General features: G+C 36.4%; 2 protein-coding genes across 2 annotated transcripts in view; both read left to right on the plus strand.

The window, feature by feature from the left end:
• The window catches only part of LOC133531469 (synaptic vesicular amine transporter), a 63136-nt gene extending 44308 nt beyond the window's left edge, over positions 1-18828 (plus strand). The window contains exons 4-13 of the mRNA XM_061869713.1: positions 195-327; positions 1478-1536; positions 3131-3252; positions 3721-3865; positions 4604-4705; positions 5635-5769; positions 6168-6259; positions 12811-12994; positions 13992-14125; positions 14861-18828. Of these exons, the coding sequence (XP_061725697.1) occupies positions 195-327; positions 1478-1536; positions 3131-3252; positions 3721-3865; positions 4604-4705; positions 5635-5769; positions 6168-6259; positions 12811-12994; positions 13992-14125; positions 14861-14926 (1172 nt within the window). The 3' untranslated portion in view covers positions 14927-18828. The remainder of the gene's footprint in view (positions 1-194; positions 328-1477; positions 1537-3130; positions 3253-3720; positions 3866-4603; positions 4706-5634; positions 5770-6167; positions 6260-12810; positions 12995-13991; positions 14126-14860) is intronic.
• Positions 6508-9077, plus strand: LOC133531472 (uncharacterized). The gene has a single exon (XM_061869717.1). It carries the CDS (start codon positions 6671-6673, stop codon positions 7916-7918), a length of 1248 nt encoding a protein of 415 aa, XP_061725701.1. The 5' UTR covers positions 6508-6670; the 3' UTR covers positions 7919-9077.
• Positions 18829-19083: the final 255 nt, after the last annotated feature.

The raw sequence follows: 19083 nt of genomic DNA on the forward strand, positions 1-19083 counted from the left end.
ATAATCACCTGTGTAGTATACAGGGTGTAAATTTAGACATCTGCAATAATTTACGATGTGAATATATACGTCATACTGAGCAACTTTTACTGTGGGACCAACCCCTAAATCATGAAGAACAAATTTGGCTGGCAGAATGAACTTACGGACTCCAGTTTATATTTACTGCGTTTGACATGTGCAATTTCTTCCAGTCAACATCACCGCCCAGAAAGAAGCCCGCCATCAAGAGCTCGTCCATGAAACAGTCGAGGTCGGGGTCATGTTTGCAAGCAAGGCCATCGTACAGCTGCTTACCAACCCCTTCGTAGGACCTCTGACGCACAAGTGAGTCCTTCTATACGTGTAGTGTCAATGACGCATATGTGCGTCATGGAGTCACCATACAGTACAGCTACTCACCAATCCCTTCTTAGGACCTATGACGCACCTGACAATAACCTACCACCAAGAGTTAGTCCAACGGTCGAAGTCGAAGTCATGTTTCCAAGCAAGGCTATTGTAGCTGCTTACCTACCGTTTCGTAGGACATCTGACGCACAAGTGAGTCCCAATACCTATGACGCATACCTAAGTAAGTTTATTATAGCTGGAGAGCCGGCGATGCTAAATGTGTACTAATGTGTACTCAAGCGTCGTAGAGCCCTATTGAAATAGAAATATTATAAATGGGGGTTTTCGGGGGCGTAGGTACAATCGATCTAGCTAGTGGTCTTATCTTTGGGAAAACGTGCATTTTTAAGTTTTTATATTAGATTCGAGCAAAGCAAGCTCAGTCCCCCAGATATTAGATATATATGTATATAGATAAGATGATAGGAAGAAAAAAAGGTTATATAATGTTTTCTTCTACAGTGCTCAGGAAAGCGATTACAGATTTCTAAATATTTCGTGGAGGGTTAAAGAAATCGTTAAGTAGATTGTGGATTTGGTCATTTTAGTCCAAGTTAATGCTATATTTTTTTTTGTCACTTAATCTGAAAACATCATACGCATTTCCTTAATCTGACGATTATAATTTCGAAATCCGATTTTGAGATTGTAACCTTTAGATTAAGAAAATGCGCACAAATAATTGTCCGATTATAGCATTATCTAGGAGCAAAATGATCAAATCTACAATCTACTTAACTATTTTTTTACCTCCTACCAATCCCAAACCACCACCACAGTCCGGGGTTCGAATCCCGGTAAGAGCATTTATTTGTGTGATGAGCACAAATATTTGTTTCTGAGTCATGGGTGTTTGCTATGTATTTAAGCATTAAAATATTATATATATCGTTGTCTGATTACCTACATACCCACAAGACAAGCTTTCTTGAGCTTAATACTATAAGACTTAGTCAATTAGTGTAAAAAAATTAGGTTCCGTTAGATTTATGATATATTAGTGTACGGCCCTTCTTCTGAAAATCTGAAGGTTTTTGGAAAAAAAACGTATTTGGACAAATGTGACGTTTGGTTTTATTTTCAGAATCGGCTACAGCATCCCGATGTTCACCGGATTCATACTCATGTTCCTGTCTACACTGAGTAAGTAAATTATATTTAAATCTACCACCTACCACCAACAACGAAAAATCGAATTTCGTTATCTGCCTCTCTATAGAGCAATAGAGATAATATAACGATTTTCAATTTATCGATATCAGCTATAGGCCCTCTGTTTCACGTTGTAAGGCATACGATAATTAATGCAACAAGTTTCTATTAAATTCGTAGCTGAAATGTTGCATACCCTACACGAATCTAACCTAACCTTTTAAAGTTTAAGTTACGCGTAGTGGAGTCTGTGCGGAAAGAGAAGAGTCGTGGAATGTATAGGGTCCAATACTTGTAGGAGGTCTTCTTGGCGTTCTATCATCCATAACGGTGTCAAAACATTTGAAAATAACCGCCTCACTACGTAGCCAAGACATAAAACGCAAGTTACGGAAAGAGAGACCTAAGCCCTCCTACGTGTACACGTTCAACGCAGCTGGCCAACTTTATTGTCACGCGTGCAATAGAGTATTTAAGAGCAAGTTCGGTCTGGCCAGCCACATTAGGGCTCATGCTAGACAACGTCCATAATGTTTGTTTAGGGTCACCGTCATCGAAAACGATGAGGAGGACTATACCTACAAGTAGAAAATGCTCAAGCATATAAAAGTAATTAGTCCTTTAGGCGGGGCAAGACGGGTTCGTATTAAACCAGTTGAGTTTTAGGCCAAAATCTGAGTAAGTATGACTCTAATGTTGCCAGTTTCTATTTAATTCTGATTCTGAGTAAGTTCGATAATGTATAGAGCATTTTATTAGTTATCCAAGTTCCTAAGATGTCAGGTTATTAAGATCTCAAATTCCTAGCTCTTCAGATTCTCATAATGCCGGATTCTGAGTAGGTCAGAAAATCACATAACCATTGTGACATTGTCATTAAGAACTATCTATTAATTACTTTATCATATTTAATCTTAAAGTGGCCAGTATCTCAGATATCTGCTGATTGTACCTGGCCTTTTCGAAATTAAATATACATAAAATCTGTCCTAATAAGAAAGCGTTATTTCCAGAATTCATCATTAAAAGAATCTGCTTAATATTTTAATCGAATCGTTGCTAATCGGATGAGATAAGAAACTGCATAAATCCGATCCCAACTTATTACCAATCAGACGTATTACTGTCATGTCACGGGACCATATACGAATCTGACCTACTCAGAAATTGTTTTAAAAAGAAAGTGACTTCTATATCATAAGTCGTATGTCGATATTGTTTTGTTCAGAAAGATACCTATGGCGAATCTGGCCTCTACAGAGTCGGGCTTACTCAGATTCGGGCCCAAAAACGAAACTGTCTCAATACGAATCTGCCCTGGCCCGCCTAAAGGGGAATTAGTACGATGATAATAGCTTGTTCTGACACATATTACTTATAACTATTATTATCATTATCGTCAAGTTACTCGTACTTATTTTTTTTTGTAACGACCGTACTTTCATTCTTTTAAAAACCGACCCTGATTATATCATCATTATAGCTTATGCAACCAATCTATTTTTAACCCAATTTTGTTTCCTAAAAAAATAAATTTTAAGTAAATATCAGAGGATTAATCGTTTACCCAAATTTTTTTTTTCAGTATTCGCCTTCGGTCGCTCATATAGCGTCCTCTTCATCGCACGAGCGCTGCAAGGCATCGGTTCATCCTGCTCCTCCGTGTCTGGCATGGGCATGCTGGCAGAACGCTACCCTGATGACAAGGTCCAACAATATCTTTGTACTCAAGAAAACAGTTCGAACTCAAACTTCCAGCAAATCACCTTTTCTTTTAATCTTGCTGATGTTAACTTGTTTGACGTTTGGTAGCTCGAATTTTATTGTGGTAATACAAGTAACTGTATTTCATGTTTATCTTGCATATCATGTTAATTTAGGTAGTCAATTTACAATTTACAGTATACATTATACAGAAAACACGAAAGGACCAAAAATAGACCCTTGAGGTACTCTAATGCTCCAAGGGCTACAAAATACCCAACAGATTGAGTTCTATCGCATTAACTACTTGATATATTCTAATCCAAAGGTACTAAAGAAATATGAGACAATATTTTTTTTTACCCCATAGTGACAAAAAATTTCTTCAAATTCTCGTGGTCAACACTATCAAATGTCTTTAACGGATCAGTGAAGTAAAACGTGATGAAAATTGATTTAAAACGTTCACAGGAACGCGGCAACGCTATGGGCATAGCTCTCGGAGGCCTGGCTCTGGGCGTACTGATTGGACCCCCGTTCGGAGGCCTCATGTACGAGTTCGTGGGAAAGACTGCACCCTTCCTAATGCTTTCTGCTCTGGCACTTGGAGACGGATGTAAGTGCGAGCTAGACAGAATTATACTCCATGTGTATTTTGGCTCCTGAAAACTTATAATGATTGTATGGTTAATTTGCGTAACGAAACAAAGAATGTGAAGCAAAAAATAGATAAAGGTACAATAAAATTGCCCTTTGACGTAAATGGTTGATCAAGGCAGGGTGCTACTAACTAAGTTACACTTCTTTGTAGAAAACCCCAAATTAAACTTGAATAATTTAGGTAGTAAGTAAGGTAATTACTGGAAATGATGTCGTGGTTTCTGGTTCACATCAGTCATTCTAAAATCTTTTTATTTTTTCATTGGCGTTTGTCTATAAATTAATGTCAATCAACAAACGTGACTATTTCCATACACAATTTAAGTCTCGATTAACTTATTCTACCAACGATGTATTACAATAAATTCAATATTTTTGTAAATATTTTAATAGTATTGCAGATGATGGGTAGCTCCATTTCTCCCGCTAACCCGGAATCACCAGAGTTAATTCGGTTAGGTTAGGAGGTCGACAAATACCGTTCTACCTTAGGGATAGCCAGGGGGCGCCATAAGCCCACAGGAAATTGCATATACTTGGAAAATTTGACCCATGCTACCGTAGCCCGGGTAACCGGGGGGCTTAGGTACATGCCGCGAAAGGAGAGGACACTATATTTTTCGGTTTATGATTCACCTTGGCTAGGCCCTCTGAAGTTCTTTCGAAGATGTTACTTATTGAATTTTGTTCACAGTACTGCAACTAATGATTCTGCAACCTGGCGTCGTCCGGCAGGAGAGTGACCCACCATCTCTGAAGGAGCTGATCATGGATCCCTACATCATCGTTGCTGCTGGTATGTTGTATATTATTCCTCATGTCCAAACAAAATGTTTAAACCGTGTAATGTGTAGATATGAGTTTCTTCCATCGACTCCTATTCATGGCCACATCATAGAACTGGTGGCTGTTCTTTTCTTTATTTAATATAATTTTGATAGCACACGCAGTGCAAGTGTTATTATTTTATAACAGCCTATCTTATGTCCCACTGCTGGGCAAAGGCCTTCTTCCGCCACTCATCACGCTGGTCCAGTGCAGGTTGGTGGGTCGTCAGAGCCTCGTTCGTTGTTCAGCAGGGTATACCACGAGCCGGAGAGTTTGACTTGGGGCCCGGAAGGTGTTAGTTGGGCCCCATTAATACCCCCAATAAGTGTTATTTATACGTCACAATTTCTTTCAAGTTGGACGTTTAAAATAACAGTTGCACTGCGTGTGCTATCAAGATCGCTGCAGACTTGTCTTGGTCTGACTCTGAACATTTACGTAAGTATATCAGAGATTTTGGAAAATATTTGGCGGGCAAATACTTTTCTGTTTGTCTGTTTTATACGTTACTTCATGGAAATAGCTCTAATGCGGTGCGGTCCATAACTTTTTCAAGTCCAAACCCTCTTGTGGCCTGTGTTCAGCAGTAAAGCGTAGGTATTAGGGCCGACTTTGTTTTGTTGCCGAAATTTTGATAAAATTTGGTGGATAGATAGAGTTCCCCACTCTACAATATGATTTGAATTCCTCGTATGTCCTAAAAATAGTCCACCAAATTACGATAAAGTATGGTATTGTCGTAACTCTACAGAAAATTAATGTTTTCATCTCGCCCTGAATGAGCTTTTCAAACCAGCCAAATTTTATCGAAATCTAGCGAAAAAAAATCGACATCCAATTAAAAATAAATATGTTATACTGAAGAAAGCTTAACTTGATTTATTTATTACTTAACAGGAGCCATAACCTTCGCTAACGTGGGCATTGCCATGCTGGAACCTAGCCTGCCAATCTGGATGGTGGACACCATGCAGGCCAGCCGCTGGCAGCAGGGCGTGGCGTTCCTGCCCGCTAGTATCTGCTATCTCATTGGTAAGCTGTGGAAGACGATCTGCAAAGAGGCCAAAGAGCAACCAATCCAACCAATCTTCCAATCCAAATCAATCAATCGACCAATATTTTTGCCTCTTCAACCGAAATTTAATAGCACGATATCATTGCCATCCATACGTAATTACGTATGATGTGAAATTAATTTGACGACCTGTCTAGCCTAGTGGGTAGTGACCCTGCCTCGGGTTCAAATTCTGTAAAGAGCATTTATTTGTGTGATGAGTACAAATAATAGGTATTTAATTTTCCTATATCGTTGTCTAAGCACCCATAACACAAGCCTTATTGAGCTAACTGTGGGACATATAGTACATTTTTGTGATAATGTCCTATAATATTTAATTATTTTTATTTATTTACGAGTATAATGTTTGCAGGGACGAACCTGTTCGGCCCGCTCGGACACAAGATGGGACGGTGGCTGGCTGCCTGCTCCGGACTCATCATCATCGGCGTCTGCCTTATCCTGGTAAGTTCCTTGCGTCGTCGGTGAAGAATCAGATCATCAGCTTCTCATGTTACAATTGGTACAATTTTGGCAATAAAATAAGAATCCAGTAGGTATATTTAAATAGTTGATAGATTCTCCCTTAGAATGGGTCAAAGTTTCGGCCTTCAGGGCATCAGCTGACGGTCTTTCCACTGCGATAACAGCCGCCTGACGATTTTTTATTTAGCATATGAACTCTCAACATATGTTCTGACTAACTTTCAATTGGGGAATGTAGAGAGGCGTCAATGAGATCGGACGTGTTTATGAAAATAATTAATTATTCGCGTGCAAATTTCGTGACTGTCTGCATTTCCAATCGTGCATTATCTGGGTCATTAGTCATCTATCGCACCCACGGCTATAGTATAATGTCTAAGTGGAGCAAAAATGTCGGAAAATAGCCCATTTAATCGTAGTGGACTAACACGCCGCAGCCCGCCCTCAACACCCACACCGCAGCCCGGCCCGCCCGGGCCCGCACCCGCAAACATGCAACAGGAAGAAGAGCCCCCGAAGGTATTTCCCACAAGTGACATCCAAACCTGGCTAAAGAAGATTGAACTGAACCTGCAAGACGTATGCGCTACATCTGCAGAAGGTAAACTTAACTCTGACCAGAAGATTAGAATTAACAACCTGTGTCGTACCGTGACCCACTATGCCTCACAAATGGCTGTTGAATATCAAGCCCTGAAACAACATGCAATCCAAGCATATCAGTCCCGCCAAGCTCACCAGGAAAAAATAGACCTCGCACAACGCTTCAAAGAACTAAAGGAGTCGATTGAGGAATCAAGCCGATCAGTCTCGGGATCTGTCTCGTTTGCCGACGCCCTTAAGAAAAATGGATCAAGGTACGTCCAACCATCTAACATCAGTTCAGTCGCAATTTACCCGGTCGACAAATTGAAATCGAGCGAGGAGACAAAATCCCTCGTTCAAAAGATTATCCGGCCCGACGAAATGAAGCTGCACGTGAGAGGGTTGCGCAAGATCAGAAACGGCGGTGTAGTTATAAGCACTGACTCCAGAGAGGACGTCATAAAACTCAAGCAATCAGCGCAGCTTACGACCTCTGGACTTACTGTTGATGAGCCACAAAAACGCAAGCCCAGAATTGTAGTCATCGGAGTTCCCACGGACATGCAGGAACCTGAAGTTCTGAAATGTATTTACCAACAAAACTTAGCCGATAAATTACAAGGTTGGTCGCTTGAAAAATTTATGGCATCGATTAAGCTAAGTCACAAATCCGGGAAAAAAGGCGCCGAGACCTGTAATTATATAATTGAGGTCTCTGGAGTGATACGCAAGGCCTTAATTACGAACGATAGAGTTTTTGTGAACTGGTCATCGTGCCCTGTAAGGGATTTCACCCTGGTTACCCGCTGCTTTAAATGTCAATTCTACGGTCATGCAGCGAAGACCTGCAAAATGGAGTCTAACGTCTGCGGACATTGCGGCGAAGCGGGTCACTCATTTAAGGAATGTACAAAAAAGGACAAAGCACCAAAGTGTGCAACATGCTTCCACTACAAGAAACCATGCGACCACGAAACAGGCGACGCCGAATGCCCAGCTAGACAAATGGCCGAAAAAAGGTATATAAACTCCATAGATTATGAAGGCGCCTAAGAGCGCTAACTTTTCACATATTTATATAGCACTTATTGTTTTCATTAGTTTAACTACCTATGAATAATAGCATATTCTCTGACCTAGATAGTTTCTCTGTATCAGAGTCTAAAGCATGCGATGTCGAAACTTGCAAACAACACATTCGTCTCTGTCAGAATTCATTATCAATTTTAACTCAAAACATACGCAGTATTTCCAAAAACTTTGATAATTTTAATGTATTTCAACAAAGACTGGATATTACTTGTGACATCATTGTACTGACAGAATGTTGGCTTAATACCCATACTAATCTACCAAATATGCCAGGTTTCATATCGTATAGCAGTAAGTTTAATTATAACCAAAACGACGGGGTAGTAGTTTATGTTAAAAATAACTTAAACATCACAGTTGAGGAACCCCATATACTAGATTGCAATCGGCTTTTAATTAAAATCGGATCAGATACTGCAATATTAGCCTTGTATAGACCCCCCTCCTTTAAAAATATAAGTAATTTTATTGAATCTCTGGATGAAAATCTAAGTAAATTAACATCCTTTAAAAATATAATATTGATAGGAGATATTAATATCAATATACTAGCTGAAAGCAGCGAATCGTCTTTGACAGCCCAGAGCTACCTTAACCTATGCTCTTTCCATGGCTTACTCCCAGCGCACACGCTTCCTACGCACCAAAGCGGGTCTTGCTTAGATCATATTATGGTAAAATCGAATTATTCGGCATTAGCACTTGTTACTAACTCTACAGTGACCGACCATAGAGCTGCCCTACTAACCCTATATCGTAAATCACGTAACACATGCACTCGCACGCAATTTGTCTCTAAATTAAACATAAACAAACTTAGAGATGATTTATGCAATATTGACTTTGGCCCCGTTTATAATTCTGCTGATGCAGAAAATAGTATGCTCTACTTGATTAAAAATGTCCAACAAGCAATATTACTTAACACTTATAATACACGTTTAAATAGCAAGAATTTTAATATAAAACCATGGATTACCCCAGGACTTCTTCGATCCATGAGACACAGGGATAAACTTCACCTGAAAGCTAAAGCAAATCCAGACAATCTTATATTGCAACTGTCGTATAAAAGATATCGTAATTTTTGTAACAACCTATTGAAAAACGTAAAAACAAACTACGACAAAAAACAGCTGGAAATTGCTGGAAAAAACAGTAAATTAGTTTGGAAATATATTAAAAACGTAACATACACAACAAAACAACGTGAATCATCTGCAAGTTTGTTGAAAGTAGGCCCGTCTGAATTGCTAGCTGCAAATAGCACAAATGAATTTTTCGTTAACATAGGCAAAAACCTGGCTGATAAAATCCAGGAGGATCCGTCTTCACCCCCCTCAAGAATACATTTTAGTACATATAAATTCTCGAAATCATTTGTCCTATTAAACACGGATGAAGCTGAGGTTGAAAGGATTATCATGAGCCTAAAAGACGATTCCGCGGTCGGTTGGGATGGCATATCGAACAAAATAATAAAGGCATTCAGACATATCCTGGTTCCACCACTAACATATATATTTCAAAAGTGCATCTCTGAAGGAATATTTCCGAAATGTCTTAAAAAATCCGTTGTAATCCCTGTCTATAAATCTGGAAGCAAAGTTCAAGTAACAAATTATAGACCGATTTCTCTTTTGCCAGCGACATCAAAAATTCTGGAAAAAATTATTAATAATAGACTTGTGCAATATTTGGAGAAGCATGCTTTTTTGTCAAAGACGCAGTTTGGTTTTAGGTCCAAGTTATCAACTGCAGATGCTGTACACGAATTGACAGACTATTTAGTTCAGGAACTAGACAAGGGTAATAAGACAATTGGAATTTTTCTGGACCTCGCAAAAGCTTTTGACACCGTTTCTATTTCCATTTTACTGCACAAGCTTGAATCACTAGGTATTAGGGGCACACAGCACAAATTAATCGCGAGCTACCTAAACGGACGAACTCAATGCGTAAAAATAGATAACATCATCAGCTCAGATTTAGAAAACACATCTTACGGCTTGCCACAAGGGAGCGTTTTGGCCTCTACCCTATTTTTAATTTACATTAATGACCTATGCAATCTAAAGATGGATAGTGGCAAAATCATTTCCTACGCAGATGACACTGCGCTACTTTTTTCCGCAAAGTCAACAAACGAGGTTTACGAGTACGCACAACGAGGATTCAATGTTGTAACTAACTGGCTAAAACATCATCTACTAACACTGAACTCTGACAAAACAAACTTTATAAGCTTTTCCATGCGGAAATCAGACCCAATGTCAAATAATCACACACTTTACGCACATAACTGTGAGGACGAAACAAATAAGCCCTGTACATGCCCATCTATAGGAATTAATCGACATTCATGCCAATATCATTTCTTCCTATTCGCAATTCTACACAGTCTAAATTCCTCACAGTAAGTATTTAACCACATTCGCTATTGTGCACAGTCATTATTTGTGTACAGTAGCGATTCAGCCTTTTCGCAATTCTGCACAATCTGAATTCTACACAACGGCATTTCACCACAGTCGCTACTGTGCACAGTCATTATTTGTGCACATTAGCGATTCAGCCTTTTCGCAATTCTGCACAATCTGAATTCTACACAACGGCATTTCACCACAGTCGCTACTGTGCACAGTCATTATTTGTGCACATTAGCGATTCTCCCTGTTCGCAATCTCGCACAATCTTAATTCTACGCAATATCATTTTCTCAAGCATGCAATGAAATATTGTCATTCTGTTCGGTATTTTAGGCTTCAAACATTTCGTTTCGGGCGGAGCACATCCAAGAAGCCGGCAATTAAATTAAAGGCCTAGGCCGACTAAGTACTATTTTTTAATTTTCATTTCACAGATATAGGAACACAGCATCATGACATTCAGAAATGAAAAAAATAATTGAAAACAATATTTCTTATTTAATAGTTGTTTTTAATTTCATTGCTAGTTTGAGAGAAGCACTATACATACCTAGGCGTGAAAAAAGGTTGCCTGCCTCATAACTATATGCATTCGGCCGGCAACCCCTTTCATCCCGGCCTCTGTAATAATGTTCTATTAATAGAATTTATACTATATTTTTTAGCTTTTAGTCGTCTTTTCATTATCCTAATAAATAAATAATGATATTATTATCACATGATATTGCGTAGAATTAAGATTGTGCGAGATTGCGAACAGGGAGAATCACTAATGTGCACAAATAATGACTGTGCACAGTAGCGACTGTGGTGAAATGCCGTTGTGTAGAATTCAGATTGTGCAGAATTGCGAAAAGGCTGAATCGCTAATGTGCACAAATAATGACTGTGCACAGTAGCGACTGTGGTGAAATGCCGTTGTGTAGAATTCAGATTGTGCAGAATTGCGAAAAGGCTGAATCGCTACTGTACACAAATAATGACTGTGCACAATAGCGAATGTGGTTAAATACTTACTGTGAGGAATTTAGACTGTGTAGAATTGCGAATAGGAAGAAATGATATTGGCATGAATGTCGATTAATTCATCTATAGCTATTACTGACAACATTAAGTATTTGGGAGTCATTATTGACGAAACTCTCTCTTTTAAAAATCACATTGAAGCATTGTGCAATAGAGTTCGAAAATTAATATTTGTATTTAAAAAACTTCGATCGATAGGTGATCAAACTTTAATCAAGCAAGTATACTTTTCACTGTGTCAATCGATACTAAGTTACTGTATTTCTTCCTGGGGTGGTACAGCTAAAACAACACTAATAAACCTAGAAAGAGCCCAGAGAGCTGTACTAAAGGTAGCTACTTACCGCCCATTCTTATACCCCACTGAACTCCTTTATAAAGCATGTGAAGTACTAACTGTTCGTCAACTATTTATATTAAGCACAACACTTAAGCAGCACACCAAAATTCCTTTCAACACTGCATATACTAACAAAAGGCGCAAAGATATTATATGTATACAAACCGTACAAAGAAAACACGTATTTTCTTCTAGATTTTTTGTCTTTTTGGGCCCTTATTTGTACAACAGGTTAAATTCAAAATTAGACTTATACCCACTTAGCTATGTTGGTTGTAAGAATATTCTACGACGCGCCCTTCAAAAAATGACATACGATGATACAGAGAACTTACTAATAGTCGTAAAATGATTTCTTACTGTACTTGGATATAGAATACTTAAATAAGTTATTTTGTTAAGGTTATCACCCTACCAGATTTTTATTGTGTACTATTTATAATTATTATAATTAAGTGAATAATTACAAATTAATTAATATGGTCCTATTCTGCCTGAAACACAGGAACTCCTAGTTCAGGCATTTGTAAACTTTTCCTTATCCTTAATCCTTAGTCTTTAAGTGCTAACACTGTACTTATACTGTTTTCAATAAAAATTATTTGTTTGTATTTGTATTTGTAATTGGGAAGTCCGATGAAAAGTAATTGTAGACGGCGCTCTACCAGGTGCCATACGATACGATACATTTACAATGAGAGAAAGACATGAGATAGATGGTTCTTAATTAGGTACAGTAACCATATACAGAAGAAAGCAGATGGCTATTGGTTGTAATCGACAATCTTTTAATTTTAGGGGGTTTCGGTGGATTCACATTTTGGGTCATCCGTGACCAATAATCAAGCCATTTTTCTCAAAATAAATTAAAATGATTGTAGTGCTCGTTACTGTCCCGATACATGTCATCTTTAAACTTAAGCCATTGCCAATAGAGATGACGACAGGGTGTCAGATATTGGGCATTATCATGTCGAACATTAGGATGTTTACCATACATCCGGACTTGCCTAGTGCCTATAGTAATTAGATTGATGCAATACTTTTAAACCCTCCAGATCCCAATGGCCCGCAAGCTCGAGCACCTCATCATCCCCAACGCCGGCCTCGGCTTCGCCATCGGCATGGTGGACTCCAGTATGATGCCGGAACTGGGCTTTTTAGTGGACATCAGGCACGCAGCGGTTTACGGCTCCGTGTACGCCATCGGAGACACGGCCTTCTGTCTGGGCTATGCTGTGGGTGAGTGAGAAGAGTAGCTAGAGGGAGATAGTATGACCTGCACCTGATCATCCCAAACGCCAGCCTCGGTTTCGCCATCGGCATGATGGATTCGAGCATAGCATGATACTTACCGGAACTGGGCTTTTTAGTAGACATCAGGCACGCTGAGGTCTACTGCTCTGTGTGGGCCATCGGGGACACGGCCTTCTGTTTGGGCTATACCGTGGATGAGTGGAGTCACCATTGTTATGGTGACCAATGATGAAAACATAAGACATCACCAGCAGTTTGCCTGGTTAAAAAATTGCTGAACAGCCTATAGCCTTCATAAGCGTCGACTCGAGGCGTCGAGGCTTGTTAATTGGACCAAGTAATTCAACAAATTTGGCAAAACAATCATTTTTTGTACAAGCTTTTATCGCTGACTGTACTTTTCTTTCCACAGGCAACTAATACAACTAATACTCATCGAGGCAATTCTAACAACCCCAAACACATTTAGTTTACGTTGTTTCCATCATTCAATTAGCTCCATGTCTGCTTACATCTAGTATGAAAAATTTCAATTCTATCGGAAATCGTGTCACTAACTAAATATTAACATACATACATATACTAACATGGTAAGTTAAATAAAGCTTGTAAAAATTGGATAGTTCTCATGAAATGTTCTCGGTTTTTTTCTCTACTTTTATTGCTAGACCTTGTTGAAGTTAGTTTCAGATTTCTATGACACTTGAAATAGACGCCAATGAGTGACGTAAATGTTAAAGGAATCAGTCGTCAGCAGTTAAGAACAGTCGTCAGCAGTTAAGAACATTGAGTAATAATCCCTAATCTGAACGGGAACTTTCTAAGTGGAAACTTGCAAGAGAATTTTCTGATGAATATTTCCAAAAAAATTCAGAAATTTTGTGAATGTTCTCTAACTTGTACATTGCTATGTTTATGTTTATTGCGTCGTTCCACAGCGACAGTTTAATTTCACTTGTAATAAGTATGATTTACCGCTCAGGTCCCGCGTTCTCCGGCACCCTGGTGAACAGCATCGGCTTCGAGTGGATGCTCGTCATCATCGCTGTGCTCAACTTCGCCTATGCACCGTGCCTGCTGCTGCTACGCTCGCCTCCAGCAAGAGACGAGAAGCAGGTTGGTACAACAACATACAACAACACTACACAACAAGAACAACCAAACATTGATCAACTTCGCCTACGCACCGTGCTTGTTGCTTCTACGCTCGCTTTCAGCAAGAGATGAGAAGCAGGTTGGTACAGAGACAATAGGTACACGCGATTGTTTCATGGCACGAGGGTTAAAAAGACTTTTTATTTCTCATATTCTGATTGCTCTGAAATAGGGTGTATTTCTAAAAAGTGTGCAGAAATTGATACGTTTGTACACTAGAGAATTTTGCTCTCCAAGTATGATTTTTAATATTTTTTTTACAACAAGCAATTGAAATTTGGTTTTCAATGGATTTAACTCCCCATTACATAAATACCTAACGATACTTTTACCTAAATGGTTAGTTGAAAGTATCTTCAATTTCTTTATAAAATTATACATATTCATGTTTTAAAAATTCACATGATGTATTTTATTTTCGTTGTACTCGAAATCAAAGTAGAGTATTTCTGTCGAGAAACTGTCTTAATAGAAATGGGTGCCCTTCATCCTTTGATTAACACTCTACTATTGCTACTCTTGTGGATAAATTGTAACTCTCTCATCAGTGTTTGAAGAATAAAGATAGTCTTTACGAGCTGGTGTGGTAAAAACATACGTTCACGAGCCCTAAAAACTAAATAAAGTGTTTTAATCAAATGTGTGAACTTTTATAACTTAGTTTTGTTTATAATATTCATTAAAAAAAAATTCCAGAGCCTGATAATAAGCGACAAGTCATCGGTGCGCTACGTGAGCTACCAGAACGAGGAAGAAGAATAAACATCTATTTTGCCACCATCTTAACCGCCCGCCATTTTGAAAAAGTAAAAAAAAATCCTTGATTTTGAACCGAGACCAAAAGGTTTCAAGTATGTAGATTTAAATTTTAAAATGACTAAATGTGCCAAAATGTTTTTATTTCAAGGGGTTTGCTTAGTAGCTTTAGAGGCGTCTAAGGAGTATTCTGACAATGTAAAAAAGTGTGAATGAGACCAAATATATGGCCTATTTATTGCCCAGAGAAGTAGCTATATATTTATTCGATATATCTCAACTATTCTATCTTCATAGTTTCGACCAATTTTCTGATTCAAATATGATTATCAATGTAAATACCTATTGGTATATATTTCGATATACGAATATCTTTAGCCTTTTAGTCAGGGTCTCTGTTTTAGAAAACTATATGCCAAACATATCTGTGCGAAATATATTGTATGTCTACACTAATAGTAGTAAACAAAGGGAATATTAATTCGTGTCTGTATATTAAATATATTAAACCGGGAAGCTCGCGTGTATTAAAGCGAAAATTGTTTCCATGTGTCTGCGTCGGTCCGCCAACGCCTGCTATTGATGTTCCTCGGTATGGAGCGAAACATGTCAAGCAATTATCGACTTCAAATAAACGAGTGACCCGTTTTAATATATTTAATAAAGTCGTGTCTGTATTTCTGAATCTTTATTTAGATCCACAGGTTACTTGGGTGTTCATTTATTGAATATATATATTGCTATTTATGTCACATAAAGATAAATGTATGGTTTTGCATGTGTGACTTGGACAATATGTTTCTTATTATTCTAAATATGTATAATTATGTTAATTAACATTATATTTAATCATAAATATGACTTTGTGTGCGTTTTATAGACAATAAAATTGATTGTAACTTAGTATATTTTGCTGGAAATAAATATAATTATTGCAATAAAGGTAAGTGTATTTTCCATTTATAATAAATATATCGGTACCTAAATTATATTAGGTATGCAGATATAAGTTTCCAGCAAAATATTCCAATGACATAAATTGACAATATTTCTACATGCGTAACGTTTTGTAGACAATAATTACCTTATTTAATTTTTGTATTAAAATGACAATAAAGTGTTTAGTTTGTTACACGTGTTAAATGAAGCACTTTTTATATTTTCTTTACAAATATTTTGAAAAATATTTGGGTGACGGACCAAAGACAAGTAGATTTACTTTTGAGTGATATTTTTTGAGCTTACATAAGATATTTGTAAATAAAAAGGCAATAAAAGCTTTCATTCGATCACTATAATCTTAATAAATTGTATTATCAGCATTATCAACCCCATATATTATTAGGTTTATTTAAAAAAAAAAATTAGTATATTTATTTATTACTAGTAGTATACTGAATTTCAGAACAGTTATATTTTATTTACCAACGATTATAATCATCAAATATGAATGTTTTTAAACCAATCAATCTTTCATATACGAAAATATATATTGCATTAACATAATAATTAGAGTTAGTAGTAATAAATACATATATAGCTATCCGTAGTGCATTTGTACTAAGATTTTAATTATAAGCTACATATAATGTGAAATTTATATTATAGGTTGATCTTCAGTCAGACAGTCACGATATCAAAAGTCCATAACTAAAATTACGTCAAAATAATGAAACGTGTTAAGTTCCAAATAGTCTCAATACATCGAACCAAAACCAAACTATTTACAAATATTACTCAGTAGATTAGATACTAGAGCTTTAGAATATTTAAAATGTATGTGTCTATAGCTATATCACCCATATCTGATAAGAAATGGAATGGAATCAATATTTTTTCACAATTTTTGAAAAACAATTAAAATGTCACTGCAAAGATCCAAAACATAGAATATGTTTTTTATTTATATTAAATAAAACTGAGTAAATAAATAAAAAATACAACTATATATAATTTTAAAGCAAAATTGCCTGTGTATGGCTGCTCAGGCAGTTTGAAGGGAAGTGATCGAAATATTGTCCATTCCATTCATTTTACATTTTGTATTTATTTATTTTGAAGGTTACTGCACGAATATAAGTAATAAAAAGCAGTCAAGGCGGATTTAATTATCTACCAGTCAATCACTGATCGAGCCAAACAGAAATGTACCTTCCCGTTCTATTTGATTGATTTCATTTAAATAAAATCAAATTCAAATTTTTCTTCCATAAGACAATTTTTTGATTACCATAATTATGTTCAAGGAAATATAATATACTTAGTTAAAATAATATCAAATATAATATCGTCCTCAAACATGTGTCCTCTAAAAATTCTAGTAATTAATGAATTAGCAAAAATAAGCTGGAAATATATATCTAAAACATATTTAATCACGTAATCTTCCAGTAATAGATATAAAAGTAGCTTGCATGCGCTGTATATACATAGAATACATAAGGTTTATATTAAGTCGAATATCAGTCATCTTCATTCCATCGTCTTACATTTTGAAATATTTTCATTATATTTTTAGAATTAACATCATATTTAATGAGAAGCTTCATATGTTACATTTCAGACTTTTGTTAAGTGTAATTAAATTAAGTTTTATTTCATTATATTTATCTTCGTCTTATTTTACCATTCGTATTTGATGATTATATTTTTGTAATCGTGTTTAATCAACTTGCTTAAATTATTACATAAACACACAGAGTTAGAAAATATGCAGACGCAGGGTCGCTAAGACAAAAACTGTGATTTCATAACAAGCCAATTTCCTGGTGTTTATTCGTGACACTCACACATTTATAACTCCGAGCGGTAAATGGCTTAAACACGATCAGTGAATGTGTGTGCGTGCGAAATCGTCTGGCCATGAAGTCACCATTTCGTCTTAGCGACCTTTCGCCGTACTACGAGTTGACACTTGACGTTTACGTTAGTAAATGCGTAAACTCGGTCGCAGTCCAACTCGCTCGCAATGAATGTATTGACGCGATAGAGAGGGAATGCGATAGAGTTCACGCAATCGTTAACGTAAATGTCAAATGCCAACTCGTGGTAGCCATGCTGAACTCGGTATCTATCAACACTGTGCATAAACACCTTATTAAGCAATAGCTGGGTTTGGGTCCTCTACTAATTAATTACTTATTATATAAATGATAAGTATACCTTAGATTATTATTATTATAATTTAAGTAAATGTATAATTGAGTTATTTTAATATTTATTCATTACTTTAGATTTCTTAAATGTATTGTACAGATCATAAAATATATAACATATATACACTATCACTATTATAATATATATTTGGTATAAATATTATAGTTATAAATTTAGTATAAATAACTAATATTAGTACAAGAGCCATGAGCTGAAAAGTGTATGTTAGTAATAAATAAACGGAAACCTCTGTAAAATATTGCTATTCTATATGATATATTAAATATTTTACGATTATAACATATTAAGTATATATTTTAATAGGTAGTGAAATTTTTCGCATCATAATCTTGTTAGAATATAAAAATATATGTGATAGTTTTAGTGATATTTTGAAGCTTTTTAAATTTAAATAATATAACTATGTAGTTAAAGTAAGTTTTGGCTTTTATAGTTATTATTTCTCGTCCATTTATAGATTATTTACTATAAAATATATGCGTTGGTTAATAATTTACAAAATATACATTGTGATAATCTGTTTATATTTTTGAGTGTTAAATTGTGTTTGTATTGTATTTTTTTATTAATATATTATGGTTATGGCGAATATCTAGTCCTGTCCAGTTGGTCTCTGATCTTGAGTCGCTTAGGAAACAATATATAACATGAATGTACAAGTTTTGTAGTGGTTATAAATGTCTTGAATTGTGTTGGGGTGTTATTTTAATAAAATGTGGGTATATGAACTACATTTTTGTTTTATTCAATGAATATCGTTTAATAGTATATGAAACCTAATAGGACCTAAATTTCCCTCTGGGTTGGAATGTCAGATGGCAGTCGCATTCATAAAACTTATTGCAGAGCAGAACCCTGGCTCTCAGAATATGTTTAATCTTTTTCACTACTAGTTAATCTGTATCACCTTTGTTAGTTAGATACTTTACTGCGGAAGAGCGGCGTCTCTTATCACAAGTATCTCTGAATACTTAAAAAGAGACATC

This window comes from Cydia pomonella, chromosome 25, assembly GCF_033807575.1.
Source record: "Cydia pomonella isolate Wapato2018A chromosome 25, ilCydPomo1, whole genome shotgun sequence".
NCBI lineage: Eukaryota > Metazoa > Arthropoda > Insecta > Lepidoptera > Tortricidae > Cydia > Cydia pomonella.

Excerpts from the sequence above, each read along its gene's own strand:
- LOC133531472 (XM_061869717.1), top strand. The coding sequence starts at position 6,671 with ATGTCGGAAAATAGCCCATTTAATCGTAGTGGACTAACACGCCGCAGC.